General features: G+C 36.4%; 1 protein-coding gene across 2 annotated transcripts in view; it reads right to left on the bottom strand.

The window, feature by feature from the left end:
- Window positions 1-9691: 9691 nt before the first annotated feature.
- The window catches only part of LOC120632255 (cell growth regulator with RING finger domain protein 1-like), a 43368-nt gene continuing 40263 nt past the window's right edge, over window positions 9692-12796 (bottom strand). The window contains exons 7-8 of one of the 2 annotated variants that reach the window (XR_005659073.1): window positions 11379-11567; window positions 9692-10012 (exon numbers count right to left, since the gene is read on the bottom strand). Coding sequence is in view for 1 of the 2 variants with exons in the window: in XM_039902076.1 (XP_039758010.1) it covers window positions 11431-11567 (137 nt within the window). In the remaining variant the exon portion in view is untranslated. Of the gene's footprint in view, window positions 11568-12796 lie in introns of both variants that reach the window. The other variant, XM_039902076.1, reaches the window with a different exon arrangement.

Here is a 12796-nt window from a genome sequence, read left to right as displayed (position 1 = left end):
CTGAGTAAGGTTCTGTAAGGATCTTTAATATATGCCTGCCATTAGACATGGTGTTTTCTGTACGAATTCTAACTCGTCCTACAAACATGCCACCCTGTTGCGTCATGTGTAGGTGTTAAGCTTTATGTACTTCTATTTACACCGGCAACAAAGCAGTTCAGACAAGAACACAGCAATGCTGCGACTTCAATGACGCTAAGCTGCAGAAATAAGCGGTAAGTAGACCGATTTTTATGATGTAACCGTGCGGCGTGTCGCTGTTCTGTGGGAGAATGGCGACGAACGTTCTTTCACTGCCTTAGGCAGTTGCCCCACCAACGACGAGAAAACGACTAACTATCGGCTATTTTCTCGCTCAAGAAACGTACAATAGATATACTTTCCGTGTGAACAAAAGAGATGCATATACAAACAGTTGATCGCTGACTGTTCACACTGCCGGCGACCACTCGCTGCACTAGTTTGTCGCTGAGCGACAAGAGCCATGAAAGATAACACTCGCTCGGCGATACTCGCCAAGCGATTAGAACTCACGCCGAGAGAGCAACCAGTGGTCATTTCTCTACAGTGCGTATCTGAAAGTACACGTTTTTTTTATTTAATATGAATATCGAAAAATCATTTGAATTATCATTGTTATCTAGTTCAGACGACGATGATGAATTCTATGATAGGATTTGAGAGTATATATACTATGAGCGAGTGATGTGAGTAATCGCCCGCCTCACTCGCACACTCGCTTATAGCCGAGCTACACAAATATCGGAACTACGCACTCGCTCCCCGCGTCTCGCTAACTCGTTTCTAGTTCTAGCTCTACTCGTTACTCGTTTATCGTTGCCGGTGAGACCAGTGCCTTAGAGTGTTACTCGCTCACAAACTTTTCCCATTTTCTAAAATTTATGGTTAACGTTTAGTCCATTAGAGGTAAATATAATTAAGTACTGTCAACTGCTAAATGGAATAAAGTGACGAGCCGTCTGTTCGAGAAACACTTGATACTAAAGTGGAGTGGTTTTTCATCATCAATAGGTGCATATAATAAAAAACCTACATATAATAAAATTGGAGTGTCTGTTTGTAATATTGAAATAACCGCTTTGTACTACATGTATAATAATATACTAGCGACCGACTGAGCCGACTTAAAAAAATATTCGTATGTTGTCGCCGACTGTTTTATAGAACTTTAAAGAAACAACAATTCCGACAATTCCGATATACTTACTATACTTCCGTCGTTTGGCGTAACGTTTACCGTTCACGCATCGCGCGCATCAGAACCTCTCAAAAAGGTTTTTTTTTTGCAGTTTTTGCCCGAGATTCCAATATAAATGAATCCTAGCTAGATCGATTTATCGCCCCCTGTATACTAAATTTCATGAAAATAGTTGGAGCCGATTCCGAGATTCCAATTATATATATACAAGAATTGCTTGTTTAAAAATACAAGATAAGATATGCGCCACATACACCAAAATTTTTTTTTTTACAATTTTGTCTGTCGGTCTGTCTCTTTGTTCAGGCTAATCTTTGAAATGGCTAGACCGATTTAAACGGGACTTGTTGGCATGTAGCTGATGTAATATGGAGTAACTTAGACTACGTTTATTTTAGAAAAATAAAGTAATGTTGCAATGTCCAATCCTGTCCAGTACCAGTACCAGTAAGAGTTTATTTACTTGAACGCGACGATCTCAGGAACTATTGGTCAGATTTGAAAAATTCTTTCAGTGTCTGATCGCCTGATTATTTAGCATCACGCTAAGACAAATAAGAGAATATCAGTATGTTCTAAAATCCGGTGTTTTTTTCCCTTTTGAGAGCTCCCCCTGCGTATGCTGCATAAACGGTTAAATTTTAGATAAAATCATGTATGACAAAGTCGTTCCCCTTTAAAAGTTCTAAAAAAACTCCGCGACTGCATATTTTTGTCTTTTTAGGTTAACTTGCTACCATCTCGGATTGCACCATCACTTACCATCAGGTGAGATTGTAGTCAAAAATACCTCTTATTTAAGGTTTAAGGTTGACGTACTGTTATGTCAGATATAAAATAACTGTAAACATACGTTTTGTCTGTGTTAACGATTGGTCGACGATGATTCTTTTGGAGCATCCATCCACGGAGTCTAAGGATTTAAATCATTACATACCAGAGCCAATAGCCATCCATTATTTGTTAATATTTCATATCTCTATAACCCCTTTTTTTGTTCTTTGGATTTATTTATATCTATATAGTTATTTGGAATAAAAAAGTATACATTCATTTATTTTATGGTCACTTTGATCTGGCTCGAAGGACCAAAAAAATACAAAGGTGTATATAATTAAAATAAACAATCTAAATACTTTGGCAAATGTTTATTTACAAATATTTGTTACAATAATCTAGACAAAAATATACAGTCACTACGTACTCCGTTAGCCTCTATGGTGACTTTATATTAAATTTTCACGAATTCAGCATTACACTCAAACAATGCTATGCAGTTTTACGAGCAGTGTAGGTTCCACCAACATTATCATCGAAAGATAACTCGATCTCGTTAATTATTCAATATCTGATTAGATCTCGCACTATCAATTGGGATGCACTGTGAGACTTCAAAGTTATTTTGGATGATGCAGGTGTTTAAGACAAAAATACCGAGACGGAAGTTCAGCGGTATTTTTACTTTTTTGTTACACAGATTGCCGCCCCGGGTGTTTGTGTATTGTGCTTTACACGATACAAATCAGTTTGAGATATTAATATTAAGGACATAGTACAGCCTCTTTAAGAACTATTGACTCACCACTTCACAATCTGTTCATTTAGGGTATTATAAAACGTGGCACAAAGTCGAAATAGTTCAGTGTTTCGTCACTCTTCAACTGACAGCGACTTTTATAGGTAATAGCGTAAAAAAGCACTGCTTAACTATTGCGATGTCATGCCACTTAGGCCCTTAGTCTAATGCCAGACGCAGGCGAACGACAGACTATAATATAAACTAAGTTCACTATATATAAGTTCTTTAATTTTGTTAAAATAATTAAGGGCTTAGCAAAATATTTGCAACATTTCTTACTGTATTGAGCTGCAAGTTTGCTACTACAATTGTACTTCAATGGCATCATAGATAAGAAAACTTTTTATAGTAATACTAGCGTACCCAGCCCGCTTCGCCGGGCTAGATTTTGCTTAATTTTATTTAAACAATAAACTTACATCATTAAAATTTTAATTTAAGTCTCATAATATATTAAATCATTTATTTCTCTCCGTATTCATTCTCTTCTCGAGCGGGTGATCCACGATCATTATCTACACCCATGTACACCCTACAATAGAATATCATCATAGTAAATAAAAGCTGTATTTGACAGTTCAAAAATAGGAGTGCTCCGATCGTCACCAAACTTTACAGGATTACTCGCCAGGTCAATCCGGTAATTCCCTGAAAGTTTCATTGAAATCGGTCCAGCCGTTTCGGAGCCTATACGGAACATACCCACAGATTATATATATAGATTTATAAATCCGGAACTTTACTAAAATTAAAATAAGGAACTTCCGTTCACTGGGGATTAATGAACATACTTAAAGCGGGTGGAAAAACCTCTTTATTTCTGCTGTCCTAGTCATTTCTATTCCATAAGGAACGGGTCTTCTCTCAGAATGTGAAGTGTTTAGGCCGTAGTCGACGCGCTAGCCAAGTGCGGATTGGTAGACTGCAGATTTCCTCACGACGTTTTCCTTCACCGTTAAAGTAAGTGATATATTATAGTCGTAAAAATGTAATAGGCCCGTTTTGACATTTGTCATCGCGACGTAACTAGTTATGGAACCATAAGACTCTGTACTCGATACTCACGATAAATCAATTCAAGTTTGTATCAGTACTTGATTGATATTATTATGTATTGTAAAGTGTTCGTTCGTTCAAAGTATTCCTTTAACTTCACAACCAATACGCGTGACTGGCTGTTGATTATACGTCCACTTTTCAACATGTTGAAACAGAGTTAGTACTATATAACAACAAACACAAAAATAGAAGAGCCATAGTTAACGTAATAGTAAACAATATATATCAAACTTAAACGAGCGCACAGTCAACTTTACAAGATGAGGAACGAAAAACTGCGCAGTGCGCGCGGGGACTCTTCAGTCATGTGCCGCTTGGTCAGATACATCATCTCAGACTCATTATTTAGAACCCATTTTGAGAACCAAGCTCATTCTTTGCAGTAAAGATAACTACACAATATTTAATTTCGATATTCAGTAAAAAAAAAAGACTGAGAACGTAACTGTTTTCGGAACGTTTCGCAACAATTATAAATTGCACGCTACTATGAAGTAAGCGCAAAAAGAATACTCGCGATATATTCTTTCATATTATTTAACGCCCCAAAAAAATTTACGTATTTTTTAAAACTCTGTATGTAATTGATCTTTATTTTTTTGTTTCTTTCAGTTTCGTTCCAAGTTACATTCTATGGTCTTGCACAAATGTCAAAACGGGCCTATTACATTTTTCCGACTATAATGTTTATAAAGGTCATAAAGGTCGCCGGAAAGTTAAAGGTGTGTGATTCCGAAAGAGAGGCTGTTTTCTAAGTAATTCATGGTAGTGTCATTATAAACAAACATACTTGACGTTTCAAAAGTGCTTATAAAGAAGGCCTACTTGAAATAAATGAATTTTCAATTTTTTGAATTTTTAAATAACTGACGTTAACCGAGCGACAGGAAAACACAACTTGATAAGGCGCAGGCTACGATACAGGCTTGCCTATTGTGTATACGAAACAAAAAAAATATTTATTCAAAAATTGCTTATCGTAAATGAAAGTTTTTCCTTTTTTTTTAATTAGTAGATACTTTTTGTCATTGATAGACAGACCATTGAGAAGTTTGTAATAGCAGACTTGGGACTCGGTTCTTCGTTGATAACATAGTAATAGAGTAAACATTATTTTATTTACATTAAAATCTGTCGTCTATGGTAGGCCTAATACTTTTAATCTTTTAACATTATCTATTTGTGTACGATGTTAAGATATATTTTAAGTGCATTTTTACGGTCCCTTTTAATTAGTGAACTAAGGGCTTCTACAATCCATAGATAACCTGAGTGAGGAATCTATTTGACAGGTATCGCTTTTGAAACGTCAAATTTATTCCAAAATCGAAGGTTATTAATTGATTATTGAAAAAAACCGGCGCTTAAATTTTGTGAAAACTATTTTTTACCATTAATAAGTCAACGCAGAGTTGCCCAAGCAAACTAATATGGGTTCAAAGTAATGATACTACTATGATTTTGCAATCGTTTACTCGTCTAAATATAGGCGAACGAAAATAAATGATGGAACCAAACATTGACGTTCCTTGCTTGCGTGAGAAAAGTATAGACAATTCATTTCTCTCCCTTAAGAAAATAACGTCAAAGTTGGAATACAAAAATTATTTGGCTCGTTGGCCACAGTTTAAGTCAAGCATTTCGTAAAACTGTGGTGCTCCATTTTTCCGCTAGCAGCGCTGTATAACGTCTTTACTAGACTATAACTTAGTCTAATTAAAAAAAAAACACTATTGAAGTCTTTCAATTATCTTTATATATCCAATGGATATTTGGCAATATTGACGACATTTTACAATGGATAATATTATTTACCAATTAGAATTATTCAGGAATAATTGCTCGGCAATCTCTAGCAATCTTTACTTATAAACAATTGCAAAATTCACAGAAGACTTAATTAAATGTAAATGATAATGGAATATTGGACGGTATAGTGTAATGAATGGTAAAAGTTTAACATTCTCAAGGGGTGGCAAATAATTTTAATGTTTATTTTTTTAGCTGAAATCACACGTCAGGTTTGTTTCTTTTTCATATTTTATCCAAAATATTTGTCAATTTTATAAAAAAATATCTGTCAAGTCAGACTAGTGAGACGAGATAAAGAATGTTAGCAATCTTAGATGTAGTTGTGATTTTTGTACTATACATTAGTTATCTCGTCTTATTCGTCTTACAAGGTATATTAGGTTTTTTTTCACTGAATTGGAAGACCCATGATAATGAAACATTGTTTTTAGAATGCCAGTTCGCCAAGTCAGTACATGCTCGACGTTTTTATGTTACCCTAGTATTTTTTTATAGATTAACTACTGCCCTATTGTTTTTTTACGGTTTGCCAAAAATCCTGAGGGATAAAAATTAGCCTATGTTACTCTCCGCCCTTTCATAGCTACATAAAAAAAAAACTGGTTCGGACAAACAAACAATTACACTTTTAAACGCAACGCTCGTTGGTAGCCCAGTCATCCCATAAAGTCCGAGTAAAATGTAGCTAAACCTCCATATTTTAAGGACGTAAATTGTACCAATTTTTTAGTAATGCGCCCATAAACATGTATGGGCCTATTTGAATAAAAAAATATTTGTATTTAAGTTTGAGTAACTCTATCCAGAATTTCGTTTTAAATTCGTAATAGGGTAGAAGTTCATGCGATGACATTCGATTGCCTGCACCCAACGTCGAGTATTGCTGTATAAGAAACTTCTCGTCGAGCATGTATATACGACTCGCTTAAAGGCAAACATGACCGCTATTTTTGAAGGTATATTTAAATATATCAGAGTCAGGGCTCCGGAATCGAGAAACCATAAACTTTGTACAATTTAAGTTTTTTTTTAAATTTACTCTGTAAAAATCAAAGTCCGTTTTAGGCTATCACTGTTTTGTGTATCGATCGTATTTGTTTTTAATGATAAGCTTTTAAGTATCATGATATTGTGTTGTCAGAACTCGCGCGTCTCTTATTAACAGTCTACTGGATATATTTTTTCAATTCTTTTATTATCTTTGTAAAATTAGGAAATTAGAGACCAGCTTGGCATACCGGGTTCCCTCGATATGGTATAGGTATATGGTTGCTGGGTGGCGTCAATAGGATAGCATTGACAAAGGCCTCCGTCAGAGCTTTGCAGAACACTTAAGAGTCGGAATCAAACAATTTTCTCCTTATCCTTGACGGTACCATGACCGCGCCCTGATCCTGATATATCTGTACAGAATGTAATGTCTAGTATACATATATTATACATAATAACTATTTATAACAATACATAACGATGCATAATCTACTGTCTAGTGCCTGAAGAAGCTACTTTATCGCGAAATGGAAATTTTAACCGTAACCGGTCTATATTCCGGCCGTATCTCAACTGCGGAACCCTAGGACTCCTAACAAATGGAAACTATATAGAAATCTCCTTTACGGTTTAAATTTCATTTGGCTTTTATAAATAACGCATTTGTACTATTGATTAAGTTAATGATGTCACTGGCACGAGTTGATCGCCAGTGCCAAACGCAACGCATTTTTCACTTATGAAAATGCGAATGACGTGATTGGCACAAGCCGAACGCAAGAGTACAGAAACCTATTTTTTCTTGTACTGAATATGCGTGTGACGTCATGAGCACGAGTCGAGCTTAAAAGCCGCACTCATTGCATTTTTCAGTAGTCGCTGATAATATGAATGAAGTTATAATCAAGTCGATCGCAAGAGCCGAGAGCAACGTATTTTTTAAATGAAAATGCGAATAATGTCATGATGCAATCACGAGTCATCGCAATACATTCAACAGTACAGATAATGCCAATGACGACATTAGCATTGGTCGATCGTTAGAGCCACAAACAACGAATTTTTCAGTGCTCGTGCACATTGTTTCCTTCAATTTTCACTTGTCGACCAACAGAGCCGCACGAAACACATTTGTAGTATTGAAACTGTAAATGGCGCTCTGGCGATCCACTCGTGCCAAGTGGCACGAGTGGATCAAGATCAAGTGGATCGTGGCAAGCCGCACGCAACGCTTTTGTATTATTGATAATGTTAAAGACGTCACTGGCGCAACGAATTTAACAGTACTAACAATACGTATGACGGTGCCAATAGGCACGACTAGACTACCAGAGCCGTAATGATATCACGAATGAAGTCATAGGCACGAGTTGATCGCCAGAGCAGCACGCAACGTATTTGTAGTATTGATAATGTGAATGACGTCACTGGCATGAGTTGAACGCAAGCGGCGCAGTGGTAAAAAATCCAGCCAAGTTATTTGCGGCACAATGCTGAAATATTTACATTTCCATGCAAAGAAAGTTCAAATTTGCTAGTGAAGTCCTAGGCTTACTAAAATCTACTTAACATTAAAAATTATTTACATTATTCTATTGCATAGCAAATTCACAAAGCATTTCGATATCACAGTTGCATACATTGCACCCACACGCTTAATTGTTCTATACTAGTTCTTTTTTTAATTTACACGTACGTGCTCAGTTTTAAAGACAAAATAAATAGGAAAGTTTAGTCTAATATTAGTTTAGAATGAACCAAGTAAAAATTAAATTTAAAAATAGGTGTAACAATGGTGAAAACTACGACCGAGTACACACTTTAATAACAATAAAACATAAATCTTTAAAAGATAATGATAAATATAATTTTGTCGATATGGTAACGTAATCTGGTATGTTTGAAATGTAAGAATGCGAATTTTCTTGCTATGAAACCTTAGAAAAAGAGTAGAGAAATAAGAAAACCTTTTGGTTTAAGAAAATAGCTTTTCATGAATATTTAATATATTTTAAAATTGGGATACGACAGCTCAGTACTCTTCAAATCATGTAATGCCAAAGGGTTTCTCATTGATTATGTAACATTATTTATTTTACATTACATTATGCTCGGAGGACTTTATGATAATGGGAATAAGTTCTATTTTACTCTGTAGGGCTTTCTTATATTTTTTTAATAGAAAGTGATGGAGCTATAACTTTAAAACGGTATTAAGCTATAGCATAATATCGTTATTAAGGTTTTTACAGATGAAAAGAAACCTTATTCCCATTAAATAAGGTATTTCGAGCTCGAGATTGGTACAGTATAAACTAGTAGTGTTTTTCACACAAGGACAATATTACTTTACAATATGGTAACAGACATCTTCTTTTTTCGTCAAAATTAACCATAATGCTATTAAAGCCAAACAAATTTTAACAAAAAAAAGTGTTATACGCCGGGTTAAATAGTAAATATCTGAATGCTCGCGTTCTGCAGTTGTTTACATTAAAGTAACAACTTTCGTTCTACGTCTTTTTTTTAACTCGATAGTTTGTGAAATATTATATGTAATGATGAAATATTAAATATTTTATATAGATACTCTACTTGTAACTACTCTGTAACGTAACATCAGCATCGGCGCCCGCACCACGCGGTCTATCATGCGGTCACTGACCCGACTACGCGACGTTGTCGAATCATAAGTATTTGGTTCCACAGTGTAATGAAACTTTACAGAAATAACATATTATTGATATTTTTTTTGTGTGAAATAAATTAATACTAAATTTTGAAAAGTCGTAAAATTAAAGTTGTTTGTTTTAATGAGAGGAACTACAACACCGAGAGCTTTCTGGTATTTTTATGTCACCCTGTATAATAATAATTTATACACAAGTGTGCACTCGGCCTATGCGAAATCAAAATTCATATAACATAATATAAACCTTAATATTAACTTTAGGAACGAAAGCAGTAAAAATTAAAATGAACTTTTCGATGAATATCTTTTGCTTTACACAATTAACCATTCACAAGTATCCTTTTTTTTTATTAAAAATAATATGAAACGACCTAAAATTAAAAGCAATGAAGACTAGCAAAAGGGTAGTCTCTATATTTATTTTTGTTCATATGCTACAGAAAAATAAAACACTATAAAGAAATGTTTCCGCAATAACAACTTAATTGGATAAGGGGTAGTGCAGTGTGGTGACGGCAGATCAGAATACAGGTGTCACCAACCCTCGTCGTACGAGGCGACTTAGGGAATATAACGGGGAACGGGCAGCGGCGTCCTCCATGCTGCTACCATCCACCGCGATCACCAACACTTCTGCCCAGCGTGGTGATTATGGGCAAACCTGTTGGGAGAACCTTTCAGTCCAGCTAGATTCGATCTTCTAGTGACAGTGCTGCTATTGGAATATAGCTTCCTACCGAATAATGATTTAAAATCTTATCGGATCGGATAATGTTGCTTAATAAATAAAGAAAAAAAAGTTTAATGTCGACAGAAAATTACAATGTGTAGAGTCAAACTAGGAAACGTTCACAGATAATGCAAAATGTATTTTAAATGAGTTTTTCATTGAACGCACCTATTTTTAAATCATGTAACAAATGTTTTTCAAAAACGTGCATTCAAGAAATAAACTCATATAGTTATTCTCTTTGAGAGATGAATCAGTAATCATTGAAAAGTTTAACCCGATGTGCTAAAAGTGGTTCAACAATTTTATCAGGTAATTAGATTAAATTTCTTTCACGTGGTAACATCAAATTTTGATAGTTATTTTATAACTTTAATATTGATGTGTGGCGACGGCAGTTCAGAATACAGTTGTCACCACCCCTTCTCTTCCCGCGGTTTTCGTACGAGGCGACTAAGGGAATATAACTCAATACGGGCAGCAGCATTCTCCGTGCACTACTACTATCTACTGAATTCACAGCACAGTCTGCCCAGCAATCGCCTATTATAGACTTTTAGGACAGGATATGATTTTATAACACTGTATCTTTGTCTTTAAAGTAGTGTACGCACCAGAGCCGCCGGTGTTTGAGGTTAGTCAGTGACGTCACATCTAGTTCTCAATCTGAAAACTTCGGCTTGAAATCAGCAAGGCTGGAAGGGGGAGAGATACAATGTGCATTTACCACGCGCGATTAATAAACTGAAAAGCAGACCGTGAAATCAGCAAGGCTATGTCAGCAGCTTGGGACTGCCCATTTATCACGTGTGACTCGTGTAGGGGGCACAAGACCCACAAGGGTTCAGATAAATCTCAAAATATCACAGGTGGAAGGAAGGTTGGGAGCGCACGATTCCCCACCGAAAAACAGCTCTTGAAATCAGCAAGGTAATGCCCGCGGCTAGGGATTGCCCTTTTATTACATATGCCTCGAATCCCCGTAAGGGGGAGAATCACAGAGTGAGATAAAATGTGTTTTTATTTTATCTACATTTTGTGTAACGCATGATTTCTAAACCGAAAAGCCGCCAGTGACACGTGTGAATTTAAGATACTTTGTACCAAAGCAAATGTGATTTGGGAGCGGGGAGTCTCGCCATTTATCATTAGGGCAGAGGGGTTTAGCGCGATCTGGTACTACCCATACGTCCATTAAGGAATATGCAGTATTTGTTGTAAGCCCCACATAACCACTCCGTTTCCCCCCAATGAAGTGGTATTCGTCTCTGTAAAAAAGGGTGGGTCAAAACATTACACGATTAATGGACGACCCCTTTGTAGATTCCATTAAAACGTCTGCCTCCCTGCTAGTGGTAGTGGAACAGGTTCAAAAGACGGCGGTTCAGCGGGAACTGCTGTTTCAGCTCCATGGGCTCTTCTTCGTTTCGGATGCAGAAGTAGCTGGTGATCACACTTCTGCAGATTGGGCACTTGTCGAGTTTCGCTGGAAATTTAAAAAAGTACAATTAGGTTAGCCTCTAACTGTCTGCCTGATTCTTTGTCTCGTGGTTGGCAAGTTTAACTATAAATCGTGAGGTCCGATTGAGGAGTTTCGATTTCCGGGTCGGGCCAAGAATTGATGAGGTTTTATTACCTATTACATTTTTTCCCTTCACAATTCCCAGTGGATAACAGCACGGAGTTCGATATATATATTTTTTGTTAATAGTAATAATTGACGGACCAAGTAGATGGGGCACCTGATGGTAAGTGGAAAACCATCCCTACTAATATTATAAATCTGAATGTAAGTTTGTTTGTTACGCTTTCACGCAAAAACTACTTAACCCGATCCTCATGAAACTTTGTACTCATATTCTTGGAAGTGTTAGAAGTAATATAGGATACTTTTTATCCCGACATTAAGCTCGGTTCCTTTGGGAGAGGGGAGTTTTTAATAATAATTAAAAACTGAAACCCGAATAAGTTTTTTTTTCCGAATACGGATTTTTTTTTGTGACTGACGTAAAACACAAGTTAAAGTGCGCTACGTCTTCACAAAGTTTGCTAGAGGCGCTCGCATCTGCCGGTATGACTTTAAATCTTTTTGTTCCCAAAGGAGACCCATTGCCCTATAGCGGGCCCGTGATGGGTTGATAACTATCATTTGACCGCCGATTAGCGCAGTAGGCAGCGACCCTGCTTTCTGAGTCAAGGCTGTGGGTTCGATTCCCACAACTGGAAAATGTTTGTGTGACGAACAAGAATGTTTTTCAGTGTCTGGGTAGATATATTATTCATAAAATTATTCAATAGTCATCTTAGTACCCATAACACAAGCGACGCTTACTTTGGGACTAGATGGCGATGTGTGTATTGTCGTAGTATATTTATTTATTATTTATTATTATCATGGTTCTATCTGCATCTTACTTCTGATCACCTCGTTAGCACGGGCGATCACGTAGGGTCGCGATCGGTCATTATCTGTTCCATAGAGATCGCCAGAGGTCGGCGGGAAGGTCCAAAGTTTACGCTGGCATTGGCACCGATGCGATCGGATGTACGGGGCGTGATCGGAATTATTATGTATTTTATACAGTGGAAAAGTTCACATACGTGTAACATCAAAGGTTGCTTTGATAGTTACTTAAATAAATAATAAATAAATATACTACGGCAATACATACATCGCCATCTAGTTTTATTTTAGTTTTTAGTTTTTGTGTCTTT

The sequence above is a fragment of the Pararge aegeria genome, chromosome 19 (assembly GCF_905163445.1).
Source record: "Pararge aegeria chromosome 19, ilParAegt1.1, whole genome shotgun sequence".
Lineage (NCBI taxonomy): Eukaryota > Metazoa > Arthropoda > Insecta > Lepidoptera > Nymphalidae > Pararge > Pararge aegeria.
This window is presented reverse-complemented; position numbering and strand designations above follow the sequence as displayed.